At 40.2% G+C, this 19,675-nt stretch overlaps 2 protein-coding genes across 4 annotated transcripts; both read left to right on the forward strand.

Annotated features, from left to right (window-relative positions):
• The first annotated feature begins 11,129 nt into the window (after window positions 1-11,129).
• On the forward strand, window positions 11,130-18,422 carry LOC145699011 (forkhead box protein P1-like). Of its 3 annotated transcripts, none has more exons than XM_081776257.1 (10): window positions 11,130-11,268; window positions 12,724-12,831; window positions 14,984-15,071; window positions 15,371-15,502; window positions 15,692-15,881; window positions 16,953-17,109; window positions 17,152-17,295; window positions 17,340-17,483; window positions 17,531-17,680; window positions 18,018-18,422. In XM_081776257.1, exons 2-10 carry the CDS (start codon window positions 12,737-12,739, stop codon window positions 18,298-18,300), a joined length of 1,383 nt encoding a protein of 460 aa, XP_081632383.1. In that variant the 5' UTR covers window positions 11,130-11,268; window positions 12,724-12,736; the 3' UTR covers window positions 18,301-18,422. The 3 variants fall into 3 exon arrangements, with proteins under 3 accessions (XP_081632383.1, XP_081632384.1, XP_081632381.1); XM_081776258.1 differs by lacking the exon at window positions 11,130-11,268 and adding an exon at window positions 11,962-12,174; XM_081776255.1 differs by lacking the exon at window positions 11,130-11,268 and having other exon boundaries at window positions 12,240-12,831.
• A 137-nt stretch (window positions 18,423-18,559) lies between these two features.
• LOC145698761 (apolipoprotein D-like) lies at window positions 18,560-19,661 on the forward strand. The gene is made up of 4 exons (XM_081775981.1): window positions 18,560-18,694; window positions 18,843-18,973; window positions 19,018-19,239; window positions 19,288-19,661. Exons 1-4 carry the CDS (start codon window positions 18,633-18,635, stop codon window positions 19,479-19,481), a joined length of 609 nt encoding a protein of 202 aa, XP_081632107.1. The 5' UTR covers window positions 18,560-18,632; the 3' UTR covers window positions 19,482-19,661.
• The last annotated feature ends 14 nt before the right edge of the window (window positions 19,662-19,675 follow it).

Raw genomic sequence — 19,675 nt, forward strand, 5'->3', positions numbered from 1 at the left:
ACACTGTATTTTTCCGCGCTTGAGCTCGGAAGCCTGTGTCAAAAACCTGAGTCAGGAGCTGAAATCTGCGCTTCAAAACCTGTATAGAAAACCTGAGTCAGGGTCAGAAGCTAGGCGGCTTTTCATTGAATCTTCTAGCTCCTGAGGAGTCCTGACTCAGGTTTTCTACACAGATGCGGAGCGCAGATTTCAGGCCCTGACTCAGGCTTTTGACACAGGTTGCCGTGTCGAAAACTTGCTTTCTCGCTCTTTTTCCTGGAAAACGGTGTTAATACCCCGCGGAAGATATTTTGGCGAAAATAAAAATATTTTATTTATTTGAAGATTTATTTTCGTATACCGCTTGGAAAATATACAACACAAGAGTTCTCCCTTCGAGAAGTCGCGGTTTGATCCCTCCTGCGCACTTGTAGCCAAAATAAATTACAGTTTTTTCGAAAACAATTTTAAGTACTTTTCCAAATAAAAATTCCTCTCCCGTGTTTTTTTTTCGCAAAATTCTGAAATTATTTTTTTGAAATTTGAAAATTTGATTTTAAATATTCGATTTTGAAAATTTGATTTTTAATTTTCGAATTTCGAGTTTTCGAGCTGAGATTTTTTATTTTCATAATAATATTTATTTTTTACGATGATGTTGTTTGATGTTTGTCGTCGGCGCTTTTGCTTTGATCATATTTTGTCGGATAAAACCGCGATTAAGCCTGGCGCTACTAATCTGATTCGAAACCTAAAATATCAGTTTGTCCCCTCCAGTTTTTGTTGACATTGTCTGACCTTCAGTAACTTTGCTGTGTTTTTATCGAGCTGCTATTTAGGCCACATTTGGGCGATTTTACGCCGCCGAGTTAAAATTAAATCAACTTGGATTATTTTAGTCCGAGCCTGTTTCATCAGACAAGTAAAAAGTATTAAAAATTTTAACCTTATCACGCGCATTGACCAATAATTTGGCAAACAATAAAGGTTGAAAAGCCGCTTGCGGCTTCGAGTAAAATACAACATGAGCCGCGCAAAGCGCGGCTTTTTCAATTTTTACTCGAAGCCGCAAGCGACTTTTCGATCTTTATTGTTTGCCAAATAATTGGTCAATGCGCGAGAACGGGTTAAAAATAATTTTCAATGAAGGTTCTTGGATCTTCTTTGTTTGACACTTTTGAGTCAAAAAGTTTTTGACCATCATCGAGGATCAAAGGTATTTATCGACACTTGGGCCAAGTATGTGACCTCAAGTGACCCCGCACAACCTTGGCATGGGCAGTGATAAGGGGAGCCACTCAAGATGAAACAGGGGCACAAAGGAGGCACGTGACTACTGCTGTGTGTTTATCTGGCGGCGATTGCGTCGGCTGAGAGTTAAACAGGTTGTCATTTTTATTAATATTTTGCGCCCGTCCAAATAATTTGTGTCCCGCGCTAAAACTCAGCCGACAGCTCGAAAATATGCGCCTATGCTCCGAAGAAAATATCAAATTAAAAACATTGCTAAAAATGAAAATTGCGGCTGTTAAGGATTTCGCGTCGGGTCCTCGCAAATATCCGGAGATTAACCTTTTCACAAGTGCATTTCACGCGGCCAAAGAAATAAGTAAATAATGCGCCGTTCGCAGTGAAAAGTATGTTGCGCTAGAAAATGCAACAAATCCCCTCCGCGAGTTTCTAAAGCCCGATTACCGTAACCATTCAAAATCTTTATTCTCGACGATAATATCAACCAATCAATATCATTTTGAACGGCCTTTTATCGGGCAAGTGATCAGTATCAAAAAAATTTTAACCCATTTTCGCGCATTGACCAAAAATTTGGCAAACAATAAAGATCGAGAAGCGGCTTGCGGCTTCGAGTAAAATTATGAAAAGCCGCGCTATGCGCGGCTCATGTTATATTTTAATCAAAGCTGCAAGCGGCTTCTCGATCTTTATTGTTTGCCAAATTTTTGGTCGAAGCGCGAAAATAGGTTAAAATTTAAAATACATGTTTTATTGAGAAAAAATGTATGCTTTCGGAGTTGTGGTTTTGCGAGTTTTCAAGTTTTCAGCCGCGGTATTTTGCTTTGATTGATTTCGCCGCAAATTAGAATGCGGCTTTTGGTTTTATGATAAATACGAAAACCGCATCCATCAGACCCAGAAGTGCCAGAAAATGGATCTGAAAAGACGCGACCCTCGACGTCGTGATTTTCAATTTTGCACCGTTTCCGCAAAACAAAACTGAAACCGCGAACGTCCGAGGGTCCCGCCGGACAAAAACGATGCATAAAAAGTAAATAGCGACCTCAGAATGCTTATTTTACAAGTGCCAGGGAATAAAATCAGGAAACAAGGCAGCTTTTATCCTTAATTCCGCATTTTTTTATGAAAAATGTGAGAATTAAGATTTCAGAGCTTCACTATTGTTTTACCAAATAATTGGCAATTTGGCGGAGATGAGTTAAAATTTTAACCTATTTTCGGAAAATTGCCAAATATTTGGTAAAGCAACGGGAAAGCCCTGAAAAATTTATTTTTATGAAATAATTATTATCATTATTTATTATATTAATTATTAACAATAATAATTAATTATTATTTTTGAGTAAAATAGCTTGATTTTCAACTATTGAGCTCAATAAACCATAAAACTCAATTTTTATGATAAATTTGACACTAAAAATAAATTACGAATTAATTGAATAGAAGAACTGACGCGTGAATTTCTGAATACCGAATACTTGGGCTCACAAAGGTTCAATCTTTTACAATAATTTCTTATCAAAATTTGGAGCCTGGTGGTTTTAGATTTATGTTTTTATTGGTGGCGTTTGGAGTGGGAAGTGTGGCGCCTGTCAGCGTTTCCAAATGCGTTTTTTGATCGTCCCAAAATAAATACGAAATTGACACAAACACAAATATGTTTTCGCGGCTCAGGGACATTATCGGCAACACTCTTGTCCAAACACGCCTGAAACAAGACATGCTCTTTCACATGCTCTTTCCCAAATAAAATATTGTTTTCAGTTTTTCGCCGCAAACATCAGTAATCTTGCGGCGAAGATCCCTCCCTTTCTTCTTTCTCTTTTCTGGGCTCGGCAATATGTGTATAAAACCTGAAAGATCCCTAATGAAAAGACGCGTAGCGGCTTTTTCGAATAGAAAGCCGCAAAATGGCTTCGCTAGAATTTAAAATAGACATGAATGAAAATTCTGGCGAAGCCGCTTGCGGCTCCGAATTTGAAAAGCCGCTACGCGGCTTTTCATTAAGGATCTGTCAGAACTTAACCTGACTCGGGTTTTCTTCACTTGTTGCCGAGCCCAGTCGCAGAATTAGTAAAGAAGACACTAGAACTGTCTATTTTGATAGCGCTGCCGTAAATCTGTTGATCCCGCTTGCCTGGCCTAAGTCCAGGTGAGGATCAAACAACAGCCACGGGATTGGATAAATAACCCATTTTTTTGATTATTCCACTTCGGAATTATTTTCCTCCGCAAATTCGATCGCATGCACGCTCGCGGGCTAAAACAATATACTAAATAATCGTACCCAACCAAACGCAACAAAACGAGATAATAATAATATAGACTACGGTTGAAGAAAAGAGGATCAAATTTTGATTCAGAATTTAGCAAAACTGTAATTTTCGAAATAAAAATTTGGGCGACACTGGCCATGTCGTCAAATGTCGTCAAATGTCACCATATGTCGCCAAATGTCGCTGAATGTCGCTGAATGTTGCTATATGTCGCTGAATGTCGCTGAATTCGGTGATATATGGCGACATTTGGTGACATCTGACGACTTTAAGTGACATCTTGCGACATTCGGCGACATTTGGTGACATTCGGCGACATTTGGCGACATAACCAGGGCGCCCTGATAAAAGGGGTACCCCATGTTTCATTCTGAAGCCGCGCGCGGCTTTTGACTTCGAAAAGAGCTTCGATTTTTCCCGGAAACGGGTAGAAATCGAGTGAAAGCGGAAATTTCCATTTTCCATTTGGATAGGAATTCTTTATGTTTTTTATGTACGTTTGGCTCTTTTACGATGGCTATTAGCCTGTTACGCGGGCCGGAGGCTAGTGCCCAATTTTCCATCTCTCAAAATGTCACTATTTATTTTGCTCCTCGGTAAAATTTGCACGGGCAATTCAATGTCATGGAGATGCGAAATAAAAATAAAAATTCAATAAATAAAGCGCCTTGCATTGTTGACTGCTTCCTCTCTCTTTCTCCCAGTCTAGTGGTACTACACTGGAGAGAGGCGATTTTCTGGCAGTTAGATTTTCTGGCAGTTAGACTTTCTGGCAAAGGCGATTTTCTGGCACTGCCAGAAAATCTAACTTCCAGAAAATCGCCTTTGCCAGAAAGTCTAACTGCCAGAAAGTCTAACTGCCAGAAAATCGCCTCTTTTGATTTTGAATCTACAGTTAATGATCCTGGAAGGTAAAAACGGAGAGGGTTTTCGACAGTACCACCAATTTTTCTTACACGTTTTTTTAAAATTCATTGACAAAAGCCACTTTTGACCCATTTATTCAAGATTATTGGCTGTAGCAAACATAAATCAGCTTCTTCCGGGAATTTTTGTGTTAAACACCAGGTGTTATTTGCATCTGATTTCGAGTACTTGGTCACAGTGGGCACCCACTGAGATAATGGCGCACGCTAATGCTTTTGAAACTGAACTTGTTATAAAGCTCTCCAGAAAATTCTTCCTTAGGTGGTGAAATCGCCTTTATAGGATGGATATTATTTGAAATTCTGCAAGAAACTCTTAATAATAATCATTATATAAATTCGAAAAACTGGTGATTATCACACAAATTTCATTTCGGAGCAGTTTCAGCAGGAGTTTGCACCTTTCGACGCGAGCGTTTGATCTAAAAGCCGACTATTCAGGGCGCTAAAAAGACTACGAATTGGGAATTGAAATTTCTGCGCTAAAAATAGAATGAGGGTAGCATCCGCAGTTCGTTCTAGCTGTTTTCGGAGTGACAAACGGGTTCACAGGCAGCTGAAAAGTTAGATTTTGATTTTTTGAGAAAATGGAGAAGAAAAAGGAAGAAAAATCGTATAGAAAAATATTGAAAATGACAGCGATTCCACCACCTTCTGAGAAAGAATTTTCAGGAGAGTTTTATAAAAGTTCAGTTTTAAAAGCATGAGCGTGCGCCATTATCTCAGTGGGTGCTGTCTCACGGCCACGCGTGGAAATGAGTAGCCAATCATATGCCCGGATCCATGATTTCACTCAATCACAGACAGGCAAAAGCGTAGGCAAAATCGACCACCCTGTTAACGGGTTAACACAAAAATTCCCGGAAGAAGCTGATTTATGTTTGCTACAGCCAATTATCTTGAATAAATGGGTCAAAAATGGCTTTTGTCAATGAATTTTTATAAAACATGTAAGAAAAATTGGTGGTACTGTCGTACTTTTTACCTTCCAGGATCACTAACTGTAGATTCAAAATCAAAAGAGGCGATTTTCTGAAATTAGATTTTCTGGCATATTATATTTTCTGGCAGTGCCAGAAAATCGCCTTTGCCAGAAAGTCTAACTGCCAGAAAGTCTAACTGCCAGAAAATCGCCTCTCTCACTACACTGCTGTTTCTCAAATCTACTGTTTAAGATATAGAAAGGTAGAAGTCGAAATAGAGTGGAACCGTTTTCCTTCGTTCAAAATACGCGCTTGGTAGCACTTGGTATAGAAACACGGGGTTATCCTACGCTATTGGGTCCAAGAAACACTTTTCTTGGATCGAATCATCATAAATATGATTTTCAAAAGACGTAACAATTAACAACGAAGAACAGAGAGAGAACAAATTTTACAGATCATTCACGGTTTATTTCCAAAAGTATGGATCGTAAATTTTTTCAAGAAGAGGAAGAACATCAGGTTTTCTTTCCCTAGTTAAAAGGCGTCCATTTTAACGGATTCGATCTTCAAAATTTTTTGATGAAATCCGTTAAAATGGGGACGAGAAATGTTTTTAGTAAAATTGGGATAAAGAGATTAAGGGTATACCTTCCCAAAAAACTCTAAAAACAAAGATATCTCTTTATATTATCCTATAAAATAATAGAACGGAAATATAAAGGGAAATCCTTCTTTTTGATTTTTTCATTGGGCAGGTATACCCTTAATCTCTTTTATTAAAAATCAGCGAAGATAGAATCCAAGTGAATTATTGATTGAAAAAGTAACTTTTGAGTTTTTATTTTCTAGTTTTTACAGAAAATTTTTTTCTGAAATGTTACCTTCTAGAAAATTAACTGTGGCTGAGGCTTCAAAGTGATCAAATAGAGGGGTTTTAATGAATTGTTCGAATTTGCGCCCGGTTTTTATTTAGAGATCGACAAAGGCATTCTTTGTGAATAGTGATTTTTATTTACCAATTTCTAATATTGTATTGTGTTGTGGCCTCCGGCGAGTTCCTGTTCAGGTCTTTTTCTGGCGGCCGTTTGTGTCTGTTTGAACTGCGGCCGGTTGAATAGGGGACGGTCTAGTCTTTGTATTTACACACAAAAATACATTTCTAAAATACATGCCAGTTTGTGTTTATTCGTATAAATGAACTGAGCTCCATCGCTCACAGCTCTTCAACACAGCAAGGCACACACGCCAGCGGCAAAAGCCCCAACCGACAGATCTTGACTTTTTTGACACAGAGCATCCGGCAACTAAACAACAACAGAAATCAAAATGCTGAGCCCTCCCTCGAACTTGAACCAGGTGGAATCGAGAACAGTTCCCAACGCGCTTGGGGCAAGAGAGCAGAACTCCCCCAGGGCGGAACAGGATCCACTACAGGTTTCTTTGAATACAGCAATAATTCTTACAAGCCTAAAAAGCATCGCAAGTACTGTATTGAAAATGCTTATCACTATATTTTATCATTAGAAAAGCAACTTCTAACTTAGTTCTAACATCCAAAGTTGACAAAAACAAAAACTGAGCCTTGAAAATACTAACTAAACTATTGTTTTTGTATAAACTCATTTATATTCTGACACTTCAGCGCGGAAAAACTACTATTTATAAGTTGTTCCAATCCCTCCTTGACAAACTAAGACCAACACTTCTTGAATTTTAAAATTTTACTTATTGCACTTTTCAGGCACTGCAACTTGCTCTACTGCAGCAATCACAAGCCAACTCTTTCAACAACAAAGAAAACCATCAGAAGCCGCCAGCTGCTGCTCAGGATCCAATCACTTCCACGGTATAATACTTTTTTAACTGAAAGAGCTAAAAGCCGCGTAGCGGCTTTTAAATAACGAAGCCGCGAAGCGGCTTCGCAAATATTTCAACTGAAATATCGTTGAAAAATTTGGCGAAGCCGCTTCGCGGCTTCGATCTTAAAAGCCGCTACGCGGCTTTTCGGTCAAACACAAAGAACCTGACTCAGGTTTTCTTCACAGGTTTTCGAGCCTAGCTTCCGGTGGCTTGGGAAAACAGCCACTTTGGGCGTTGCTCCTTCTCTTGATTCATTCCACTGTTTTTTAGATGCAGGCGATGATGAACGGGCTCCAATCGGGCTCCCAATTCGGCAACTTTATGCAACAACAGCAGCAACAAGCCGCCAGTCTCCTTGCCGCACAACAGGTAAAACACAAATTTTTTGAAATGTTACTGTTTGTAAATGTTGTCGTATTTGTATTTTGAGAGTTTGAGTTGTAAAAAGATTTGAGATAAGCGACGGGCAAATTTGAAAATTTGGGAAAGATCAACAATTTGAGACTTGTTGGAAGTCGAAATCAAAAGTACTCAGTACTCAATGCAAATAGCTTGAAACAACAAATCACAAGTGCAAAATGCAAACTTCCGACAAGTGCGCCAAGCAAATGGATCGATTAGCGACATTTTTCAGCGAAATTAAGGGGTAGACATCAATAAAGCCGATTTCCAAGAAGAACATTATAGAAACCAGGACATCGTTTGTGTAGCCGCGCGCGGCTTCGGGCAAAATAAGAAAAAGCCGCGAAAAGCTGCGGCTTTTTCTTCTTTTTCTCGAAGCGCGCGCGGCTACTTAATTTTGTCCTGGTTTCGTTAGTGTTCTACTTGGAAATCGGCTTTATTGATGTCTACCCCTAAAATTCGCGAAATTCCAGCTTTTTCTGGAATTTCTGGTTGACGTAAAACCTGACTGAACTAAAAATAATTCGAAAGCAGTCAGCATAATTTTCCTAATCGCTCTCAAAACACCTTATTATCCAGTCAACAACAACTTGTGTGTATAGTCGATATAGCTCCCTGCGCATTTTCTAAAACTTCCGAGGGAGGATTATTATTTACTTCCGGAATTTCGCCAGTAGAGGAGCTGGGCCCACGTGCTCAAGCGAATTTATTTATTCCGAAATCGGATTTCCGGATTTTCGCTTTTTGAAAAAGAAAGTTCTTGAAATTTGGAAGAAACGCGGCTTACGTAAAAATCGCGAAATTGTTTGTTGTCCAGCTCGGTCGGGCTCGGCTCAGATGAGCCGCCTGTTTACTGCCACCGAGCTGGGTGCACAAATACACAAATTTTGACGTTTTTGACATTTTTAGCGCAACAAATAGACAACTAAAGAGCATCTCCTCCAGAATTCGAGGGAATCTCAACGGTCAAAATGCTCGTTTTTGATTGGCTCAAAAATGATTTACAGAATCTGATTGGTTCAAGAAGACAATTGAAGCTTCTGATCGGCTGATTTGATTTTCAAGCCAATTGGACCGTCAATTTTTTTGGACCAATCAGATTTCATGAATCATCGTTTTAGCCAATCAAAAGCGAGTATTACGAATGCTGAGCTTTGCATTGGCTTTTCATCCTCCTTAACGGGCATAATACTCGTTTTGATTGGCTCAAAAGATGATTTATGGAATTTTATTGGTTCAAAAGGAAAATTGAAGTTTCTGATTGGCTGATTTGGCTTTAGAGCCAATTGGACCGTCAGTTTTGCTTTTTGACCAATCAGATTTCGCAAATTCTCGTTTGAGCCAATCAAAAAGGAGTATTTCGATCATTGAGCTTTTCATTGGAATAACAATTTTGAGCGCTAGAATACCAAATAATTTGGCATGCGGAGTGCCAGTTGTACATGGCGAAGGTTATCAGTTATCTTCTCAACCTTTCAGAGTGATAAGAATGAAATAAAGTTCTTTTGATAACAAACAGAGGCGCGAGTGTAGTTTTCGATTGTACTAACAAATATTTTAATGCGCGTGTTTTAGTAAACAGAATTGTGGAAGTGATCGGGGCTGATATTATCTCTGGATAAGCGGAATCAGTGTAGTCAAAATGCGCCTAAACATGCCCCAATCGACAATATAAAACAACTATTAATGTTTGGGCGGTGCATCTTGTACCCGGATGTTGCCACAAAATCCGCCAAACTACAATTAATTCCACCCGAGTACCAAAATCAAAACAATGCGCTTTTTTGCTCCTTTATTCTGACGATTAGAGCGGCTTTCCGGTGGAAAACCACGTGACTCACGCGCTCAAGTACAGAGTTAAGGGAGTCAAAAACTTTGAAATGCTCTGAAAACTGAATAAAAATGAGCCGCGCGCGGCTTTTTCACTCATTTTCGAATAAAAATATGTCCAAAAATCATAATCCAAAACGTTGGTCAAATGTCCTTGGGGAGTTAATATTTTTAACCCCTTTTTTCATCTTTATAAAAGTCGCAATAGAAAGCCGCGTGCGGCTTTTTGACTCATTTTCAATGAAAATTAGGCGTTTTTGGCGATTTCCATTAAATTGGTCAAATGTCCTCAGGGAGTTAATATTTTTAACCCCTTTTTTGCTTTCCATAAAAGTCGCAATAAAAAGCCGCGCGCGGCTTTTCGGATGATTTTTCGGTAATTTTTGAACGTAATATGGCCAAAAAAAACTTGCCATAAAATTGGTCAAATGACTTTAAGAGTTAATATTTTTTAACCCGTTTTTGATCTCGTCTCATTTCGGGCCTCACATGAGTATTGCGGAATGAGACAGTCTTCTGTAAGTAGATTTTAAGTGGTTGTCTGTTTGGGCTCTGTTTGAAAATGTGTCTATTGTGGATTAGTATTTAGCTTTTTGTCAGTAGAGGCGCACGTGTTTGTCATTTGCTCCAAGTGGAATGGCGGCGGAATTCGCAGTCGGGCTTTCAATTATTCCTCTCTCCAGAATACACCACCAAGATCAGGCGGCGGTGGTGTTTGTCTCCTTTGATGAGAACTCGAGCCCGGAAAAACCCCTTTCCGGGCGGCTGGCAGCTGCCCATTTCCGAAACTCTTTATTTTCCTTCTCAAAAAAATGGAAAATGGAGTTGACAGGGCTACAAGCATTCCGCCTTTCAGAAAATAATTATTTGTAAGGAGAAACTATTTCCGCCACAAAGTGGATACTCGTCCGGTCTGATCATAAAGAACAGCTTCAAAAAATTGAAAATCATGAAAACTCATGATTTTCGATTTGGCGCCGCTTAGCGGTTTTTGATGCAATTTTGACAGAGTCTCAACGGTCAAAATACTCACCTATGATTGGCTGAAAAGATGATTTACGCGATCTGATTGGTCCAAAAGAAAATGTAGATTCTGATTGGCTGATTTGATTTTCAAGCCAATTGGGCCGTCAATATTCTTTTAGACCAATCAGATTTCATAAACCGTCGTTTTAGCCAATCAAAAACGAGTATTTCGATCTTTGATATGATGATTGGCTTTTCATGAGAACTCATGATTTTCGATTTGGCGCCGCTTAGCGGTTTTTTATGCAATTTTTCGGGATTCCGCTTTAATTGAACTGACCTCCTTAAATGACCCTGAAAACTTCAGAAACACCAACACCAGGTGCCAGAAAAGAAAAACATAGTTGTTGATGCTTTTCGGAGTTTTAAGACGCTTTTTGTTTAGTATTTTTATTTTGCATTGCGCTAGAAGTGTGACCCACGCGCGCTCCATTGAAAAGTATATTTACCAAATCTTTCATTTTCTTCTTTAGTTCGGCCTGCAGAAGGAGAAAGAGTCGCAAATGATGCAACACAATCTCGCGGTCCACCAGCTCCTCCAGCAACACCTCCTCCAGCAGCAACAACAGCAGCTGCTCAAATCACCTGCGACCAGCTCCGTTTCCTCCCTGGCCATTTCCGAGCCAAAGAAAGAAGGCCTTGGAGGAGCTCTTGGAAGTCTAGCCTCGCTGCCGAAACTACCTGGGCTGGGACAGTTTCAGCAAAAGACGGAAGAAACTGACAATAAAAAGCAGAACTGTCTACTCTTTCCAGCTTGATAGACGAGCGAGAAAGAAAAAGTCCAAAAAGGTAAGAAAAACGAGAAAATGAATTAAAAACTGAATCGAGAAGCCGCTTGCGACTTCGAGATACAAGAGATAAAAAGCCGCGCTTTTCGCGGCTAAAATTATTTATTAAAAATATTTTTATTTAATTAATTATTTTTAATAATAATAGAGCCATTCTTCTTTAAAAACTGGGCTTGAAAACCTGTGTAGAAAACCTGAGTCAGGGCTGAAAAATCCAAGCTTTTCGTCAAAGATCTTTCAGAAACCCTGACTCAGGCTTTCTACACAGGTTTCCCAACCCAGTTCATTGAAAAACCATCAAATTTTGCTCAAAAAAGTCACGATTCTTGATGGCACGATTCTTGTTGATAAATTGGTCTATAAATTCATTCTTGTCCGTCTTAATTTCCCGACTATTAATGACTTGCGACGGTGTTTTTGGCGCCATGGAAAAAATAATAATCAATTTGTTTTGATCATAAATACTTGTCATAAATAGTCACTGATTATTTTTTCCTAAAGACACAATAATTTTTTATTGACTGATCTCTTTCGCTTTTGAAGAAAAAAGATTGACAGTTGTTTACACTTGGCAGCAGCAAATAAACAATATCAAAACAACTGTAACTGTAACTGTCTGAATAATTTTTTGAAGACTTTTTCTTTCGGCTGGCTTTGGACAAAAAGAGGTCGGGTTTAGGAGCGCCCGTCCCGTCTCAAAGCCGTCTAAAGACAAAGACTTTTTCACAAGTTTTTCTTGATTTTTGTTGTCTTGTTTGTTTATCTCAAAAGACGTATTTATGTCGCTAGTCACAACAGACTAATTTCGCCAAAATTGTCAAGCTCAGAAACACGCTCCTGCTGCACAAGATAAAAAGACGAAAACTTTTGCTTTTCATTAGAGATACCCTTAAGGACCCTGACTCAGGTTTTTAACTCAGTTTTCCGAGTTTTTCTGCCCCAAAATAATATATTTTTGACGTTTGAAAAACCAAAATTTCATCTTTTTTCATTTTTCGATGCATTTTTGAAAGTCACGTGTTTGTCAAAAATTTCTTTGAAGGTGCGTGAATTTATTTTGTTACTGGTACTCGAAGATACTTGAGCATTTCCTGCCCCCTTCTGCGTAAATGAAAATAAACTCGTATATCATAAATATTTTCGCGAAAACAACAATTTTCAAAAATCCGCCCTTCTGAGAAAAATGAGGGGAGAAGAAGAAAAAGGAGAGCGTAAATTAATTTTGATATTTGAAAAAGTCATCCCCTTGGGGAGATACGATCGATCCGGTGTAATAAACAAACAAACAACAAATAAACAAAAATAACTTTTTTCCTTTTCTGGCGGTGTTGGCACCAACAGCAGCAAGGGCTGAGCACTCCACCGCCACCAGGAAAAACACAAAACCAAAAAAAGAGAAAATTGAACACTTTTTAATTCACTTTTTGATGCGCCAGAAAATGATCAGAGAATTAAGGGAGTCGCCGCCAATGTCCATAGAGCCAAACCACCCGCTCTTCAGCCACAACACCTGCAAATGGCCGGGTTGCGACCAGCACACCGAGGATTTTGGACGATTTCTCAAGTAAGTACTCAAAAAATTAAATTTCAAAAAAAAAAGCCGCGCGCTCAGGAAATTAAAAATTCTAGCGCGCGCGGCTTTTTAAAAAAATAAAAAAAATGCGGCTTTTTCGGAAGCGGCTAATTTTCAAAATTTTTGATTGATTTTTTTATTTTAGTTAATTTTTATATAATTATCAATTTTTCTTATTATTTTATTGATTATTTTTTAATAAATATATAAAATCAAAACAAAATTTCATAAAATTAGCCGCTGATGCAATTTTAAGCCGCAATTTTATCCCAAAAAGAAATTTTTAAAATTATCAAAGAGAAGCCCTTAATTCTCCACCCAAAACTCACAACACCCATTCGCACCTATTTCTCCTGCGCTTATACCAAAACAAAACAGCCCTTCTCCTAAATAAGTTACTTTCGAATTGTGTACCTTCGTTTACGGTTTTGAAAATGCGCTACAAATCCGGCTTATCGTCGCCTTTTGTGATTTTTTGGCGGTGTGCGTAATTTCGCGCCAATTTAAGAAAACCTCCCTTTCTTGACAAAGAGGGAGAGTAGCAATTTAGTATTACGAGCCGTGGCCCGTAAACAACGAAAACAATTTAAACGGACGTAAATGCGTGCTTCTACAAAACCGTAACATTCGAATTAGTTTGTAAACAAGAGGCGCGCTTTTTTATTTTTAGTCGCCAAAAGACAGATTACATTATTTATGGAAGACTAGCAGCATCTTGTTCGATGTACGAATTTGTTGATAAAGCCAATTATTTATTTTTCCCTAGCGCTACTTTTCTCGAGTTTTGCTTTTCAGCTATTTTTAGGAAGAGCTAGGAATTTTAGTGCTAATTGAGGCCACGTGACCGTCAAGCTGATTGAAATTGTTCTGAAAATCGAGAAGCCGCTTGTGGCTTTGAGTCAAAAAAAAAGTTGAGCCGCGCGAAGCGCGGCTTTTTCTTCCTTTTCGCTCGAAGCCGCAAGCGGCTTCTCGATTTCCAGAACAATTTCAACCAGCTTGATGGTCACGTGAATATTTTTTGTTTCGAAAAAATGGAAAAAAAGAACACTGGAGATAGTTTATCCTTCGGTATTATGAGATAGTGTTGTGTTAGGCGGAACAACAATCGGATCTCCGGTGTCACATCAAATGTCCTTTACGGAATAAACTGTCAGAATGCGCGTGACTCCAACTGTTGTCGAACGTCAGAAATAATAGCCACTGCCGAGGGTAAAAAATAATAACATTACGGGATTTGCGTCTTTGCGTCAATTGCTGTTTGTTGATTCAATCTTGCGAGCAAGGTTAATTCAATTTCCGTTTATGATTTTTGAATTAATGAAAATGAGAGAAAAGGTCAAACAAACAAAACGTAAACAGGCATAATTTATGGCCAAATGGGCCTGTTTGTCCTCTCCTTCCGTTGTCACATTACGCGCTATTTGTCAATTTTTACGTTTGACATTTGCAAGAACGACAACATATGTTTGTTCTCGCCTCGTAACAGGCCAGATGCCGACTTTTCTATTTCCTAACGAATGATGCTAGGATGGGACAAACGAACAAGCAAATAACAAATCCAAAAAATTAAGGGTGTCAACCACTAAATTTGAAGTCACCTGACCGCCAAGCTGATTGAAATTTCTGAAAAATCGAGGAGCCGCTTGCGGCTTCGAACGAAAACGAAGAAAAAGCCGCGCTTCGCGCGGCTCAATTTTTTTTAAAACTCGAAGCCGCAAGCGGCTTCTCGAATTTTCAGAACAATTTCAATGAGTCCTGCCGAGTGAATGACGAGTAAATATGCATTCTTATTCAGGGTGCAGCAGAAAAGCGCTCGTGGCGGCGAGATCAAAGGAGAAAGCGCGAAATGTTCGTTTTTTTCTTTTGCAAGAAAGTATTTATAAGGACAAGTGTGTGGCCCGGGCTAGACTTGTGCCGACGCTTGTTGTGTGAAATTCCAACGGCCATTCCAAACAAAGCCGTTGCTTTGGAACATTCCGAAATCTCAGCTGCCAAATCTAATTTCGAGCCCCCCACGTGATCATCGCGCTCAACATATATTTTAATATACAAATGCTGGCTGATTAAATTTCCTCCAAAAATAAATTTTCCCTCCGAAAAAATTTTTTCCCGATCGCCAAAAACTAATTTTCCTCTTTTTTAGGCACCTGAATCAAGAACATGGCTTGGACGACAAATCGACTGCACAATGCCGCGTCCAAATGCATACTGTTCAGCAGCTAGAACGACAGGTACAGTAATGCATTGTTGCTCGAATGCGGCCACATCCCTTTCCGGCTCATCCCCTTTTCGTACGTTTTCTTATTTGCGTTTTTTCTGGCGTAAATTCACCGCCAGGCTGCGGCGGCCAACGGCGAAAACAAACCACAACCGCAGTGGGAAAATACAAACGCTCCCCCCATCCCTCCAGTAATTTGTAATTCCACCGAGCGACTAAATAAACTTACAGATAAACCACTCCAGTACTCGAGCTGCTAAACAAAAATTGAATTAATTAAAAATGAAAATTTTAATTAACAAAAAATTTCAGGTTCGAGTTGAGAAGGAACGGCTAAATGCGATGATGACTCATCTTCAAATGGACTCTGATAAGGCCAGAGCAAGGTCGATTTCTCCCCCGAAACGGGCTCAATCCCCAGTTCTACCCCAGGGATCCCCACAGGTAGGCTTAACATGAGACTGGCTTAAACTGTTGATAATTTAATGTTTTGTGTCTTAAATTGTCGATTTTCGAACGTGCTTATCCTAAAATCAACAATCATGGACCTTATTCGCAAAGTTTTGTCGACAATCTTCGGCTCAAAATTTGAGTCAAATATTTGCCTTCAAAGACTAAATTTCTCCCTTTCAGAATGGTTTGGGAAGCATGCCCCGTCTGCCCACCAATCCCATCCCATCCCTCCCGACCTCCACTCCCAGCTGGGCGGGCGCAGGCCTCGGCGGCTCACCCTACTCCACCGCCGCCGCCGCTGGTGGAGGAGGAGCTTCACAGCGAGAAAGCTCCTTTCACCGAAAACGCCCTACTCTTGGCATTTCGGAAGGTAAGAACAGACACTTATTCAGCCATTCACTTGATTCAGGCGGAATACTTTTCGAGTATTATTTTGTCAAATTAAAAATACAAACTGGGGCGATTGTTGTTTCAAATTGGTCGCGGTGGCTGAATAATGCACTCGCCCGCGGCCAAGTGAAAGAAAAACACACCGCCCTGAAAACTGTATCCAAGTATCCGACTCGTGCTCGAGTTACAGTTACAGTTCGAGCTTAGCAACCTGAGTACAAAACCTGAGTCAGGGTCTGAATGCTTTTCAGTAAGATTATTCAGACCCTAACCTAGGCTCGGCAGCCTGAGTGCAAAACCTGAGTCAGGGTCTGAATAATCTTACTGAAAAGCATTCTGACCCTGACTCAGGTTTTGTACTCAGGCTGCCGAGCCTAGGTTACAGTTTTCCCCAATTCTAGAGCTAAAAATGATAAACAAGCTCTTTTCTCTTGATGTGGAAAAGAAAACTTTTGCGCGGTACTCACGCAGCGGTCGCCAACACCTGGCCCGTCGGTGGGTTAAAATTTCTTTTCGCAAAACAAATAATCAGGGAGTGTGGTCCGATAAAATGGCGAAGAGTTCCAAAACCGATGCTAAATCACCGCGATAAGGGCAATTATGTTTTTCCTAAATAGAAAATAATAATATCGCCAGTGCGGCGATAAGGAAGTCTTATCACCTCTCTACTGGAGGCTAGACCGAAATCTTACTCCAGCAAAACTCGTAATTAGCAGCGGCGGAGAAAACGATAGATAAAGCGAGAAAAAAATATGTTTTGCAAAATAAAATCTCGCAAAATGAAAATATAAATATCGCCAGATTGGGCCGTTATCACAAGAGCTGCTTGTCAATTAGAACTTCAAAGCTCCAACGCCGCTGCTCCTCAGAGAGCCACGCCGATAAAACTCGAAAAGGCAAAACAAATGCTAAACATTTTCGTTTATATGTTATACTCAAAACTCGGAAAATCACAGAAATCGCCAAAAATAGGCGCAAAGGCCCAAAACAATCACAAACGCGGAAAAATAATCCACCTTTTCCTAAAAACTTTCTAAAACGCTCTTTTTAGAACTGCACCAGAACTCGGACTTCTACAAGAACGCGGATGTTCGACCCCCATTCACATACGCTTCTCTCATTCGCCAGGCGATCGTCGAGTCTGAAGATCGCCAGTTGACCCTCAACGAGATCTACAACTACTTCATGAAGACTTTCGCCTATTTCAGGTTCGTGAAATCCCAATTTTCATCCCCTAAATTCCCCTTTAGAAAAAACGCGGCGACATGGAAAAACGCGGTTCGACACAATCTATCCCTCCACAAATGCTTCGTCCGCGTCGAAAACGTCAAGGGAGCAGTCTGGACCGTCGACGAAGTTGAATACCAAAAACGACGACCACAGAAACTATCTGGGTAAGCCCCCCTTCGTCTTATCATTTCCCTAACACCATTTCCAGCCCTGTTCTGCGTCCTCGAATGGACATGGACTCGCATTCTTCATCCCCTTTTCCCAACCCGATGATGCCTCAAGCCGCCACTTCTGATTCAAACAACTATTTATCCGCGGCCGCGCGGCTCTTCCAGAATCCCGCCCTCCTCGGGTAAGATCCTCCTCGTTCTCTTCCTTGATTTCAATTTCCAATTTTAGCGGCCTCAATCCCGCCCTCGCAGCACAACTTCAAGCGCAACTCAGTGGCAATGCCACTGCTGCCATTTCAGCACCACCAACACCACCTCAAATCACTAATCCGACAGCTGCTTTTGACATTTCCGAAATGATCAGAAAACAATCTGAACTGTAAGTACCTACGAATGAAAATAGGCATCTCGATTTCCAGACAATATTTTTTTTGAAGAAATAACGGAGTGATACCCTTATTTTTTGAAATGAAAATAAAGCTTCGAGCTATATTGATGATTTTTGGCTCAAAAATAAGGGTGTCACTGTGTTAAATCTTGAAGAAATGCGTCGTTTGTTCAAGAAATAACAAAGTGATACCCTTATCTTATTTAGCTGAGAAAATAAGGGGGTCACTTTGTTAAATCATGAAGAAAATTGTCCAAAAAGTCGGATTTTCGCCGTTTTTTCGAGCCGAAAATCTTGTTTGGAACTCAAATTATCGCTTTCATTTCAGTCTTGCGCAAGCAAACGGTGCCCTCGCCAGCCAGGAAGCCAGTGTAATGGAAGTCGAAGAAGCAGCGGAAGAAGCCCCCGCAGAAGAACCTATCAAAAGCGAACCACAAGTCCAAGAGCCGATCAGCGCTCCGATGGAAGTTCCAACCGTGGCGCCGGAAAGCCCACCAGCAGCAGCGGCTCAGGAAAATTCCGAGGAGCGGCCTGTCGAGATTCCAGAGCAAGAAGCAGCCCTAAACTCAAGTTCAGCCCAAATCAATTTAAACGAAAGTAATCCACTGTAAATATTTATTTTATTCTCTTCTTTTTTCAAAACTGAAATTGTCTGTTTCTCGTGTTTGAAGATTAATTATCAAAAAAACTGCGCACACAAAAAATATTGTTCTAAAAATACGAAATCACTGAAATAAACAACAAAAATTCAACAAAAAAAGCCCCTTTTCTTTCAAGCAGGGTTTGAATAGGTTCGAAGAAGAACCCACTGAGATTATCTCAGATTGCGCAACGAATCAGTCAATAGGCTAATTGTGGGGAGAACAAGAGAACAATTCCCACCGGAAACCAGGACAGTTTATAAAGGGACCTGCCCGGATTCGAAAAAGAGAAAGAGACGAAAATGAAGGTTTTTATTGCAATTTTAGCAGTTGTCGCCGCGCAGAAAAAGGACTGGTTTTCCAGGTAAATTCGGGAAAAAAAACCATAAGAGGGTTTTTTAACAGAAGGACAAATAATTTTATGCGATTGTAGATGTTGAATAATTCTTTCTTATCGTAAAAAAAATAAATCGTTTACCCGGGAATCTAATTTATTAACTTCTCATCCTCAGATGTGTGAAACCAACTAACTTCGACCTCGACCTCTCGCGCTACGACGGAACATGGTTCGAGCAACATCGCTACCCAGTCTCCTTTGAACCAGAAGCTGCCACATGCGTCCGCGCTCAATATACTCTCGAAGGTCTCTCCCCCTTTTCAACCCCCTTTTTTCACCTCCATCTTCAGGCAACGCTGTCCGAGTCAACAACTCGATGATCAACGAAGACCCGAAGAGCGGGCAAAAGGTGCTTTCTTGGGCTCTCGGTCGCGCGACTGTTCCGAATGAAGAGAAGAACAACAAGCTGATTGTCGTCTTCGACAAGATTCCCTCCATCGGCCAGTGGTTCATCAACAAGCTCGGCCCCAACTACTGGGTCATGGATACCGACTACGACAATTACGCCATTGGTAAAGATTCAAAGATCAACGCCGATTTTCGTCATTCAATTTTTTAAGTGATGAGCTGCAGCAATTACGGTTTATTTACCTCCACGTACTTCTGGCTCCTCGCACGTGACCCGAACTTCCGATCAACTTCGGCCTACATCGACATCATGGACAACGTGACCACCAACTTCAAGGTCAAGAACTCGGCGCTCATCACCATCGACGCCAATAGCTGCGATTACGATGCCATCGTCGAGTTTTAACAACCTTTTCTGCTAATAAAAATAAAAAAAAACATAGTTTCTTCTTTGCATCTCTGAGTCGCGAAAATTGGCGCTAATCTGATAGCTTTATTGTCTGACCGTCTCGATTTCAACTTGCCAGATTTCTTCATCAGAAAAATATGTCTAAAAATGGCCGTAATAAAATTTACTATTAATTGATTGACGATTTCGAA

The sequence above is a fragment of the Oikopleura dioica genome, chromosome 2 (genome assembly GCF_907165135.1).
Source record: "Oikopleura dioica chromosome 2, OKI2018_I68_1.0, whole genome shotgun sequence".
Classification (NCBI taxonomy): Eukaryota; Metazoa; Chordata; class Appendicularia; order Copelata; family Oikopleuridae; genus Oikopleura; species Oikopleura dioica.

Bases quoted from the DNA above. Each gene is read 5' to 3' on its own strand.
- LOC145698761 (XM_081775981.1), top strand. From the start codon at position 18,633: ATGAAGGTTTTTATTGCAATTTTAGCAGTTGTCGCCGCGCAGAAAAAG. The intron at 18,695-18,842 runs GTAAATTCGGGA...TCTCATCCTCAG, and splicing joins AAAAAGGACTGGTTTTCCAG to ATGTGTGAAACCAACTAACT. The intron at 18,974-19,017 runs GTCTCTCCCCCT...CTCCATCTTCAG, and splicing joins CGCTCAATATACTCTCGAAG to GCAACGCTGTCCGAGTCAAC.
- LOC145699011 (XM_081776255.1), top strand. From the start codon at position 12,695: ATGCGCCAGAAAATGATCAGAGAATTAAGGGAGTCGCCGCCAATGTCC. The intron at 15,503-15,691 runs GTAGGCTTAACA...TCTCCCTTTCAG, and splicing joins TACCCCAGGGATCCCCACAG to AATGGTTTGGGAAGCATGCC. The intron at 17,296-17,339 runs GTAAGCCCCCCT...CACCATTTCCAG, and splicing joins CGACCACAGAAACTATCTGG to CCCTGTTCTGCGTCCTCGAA.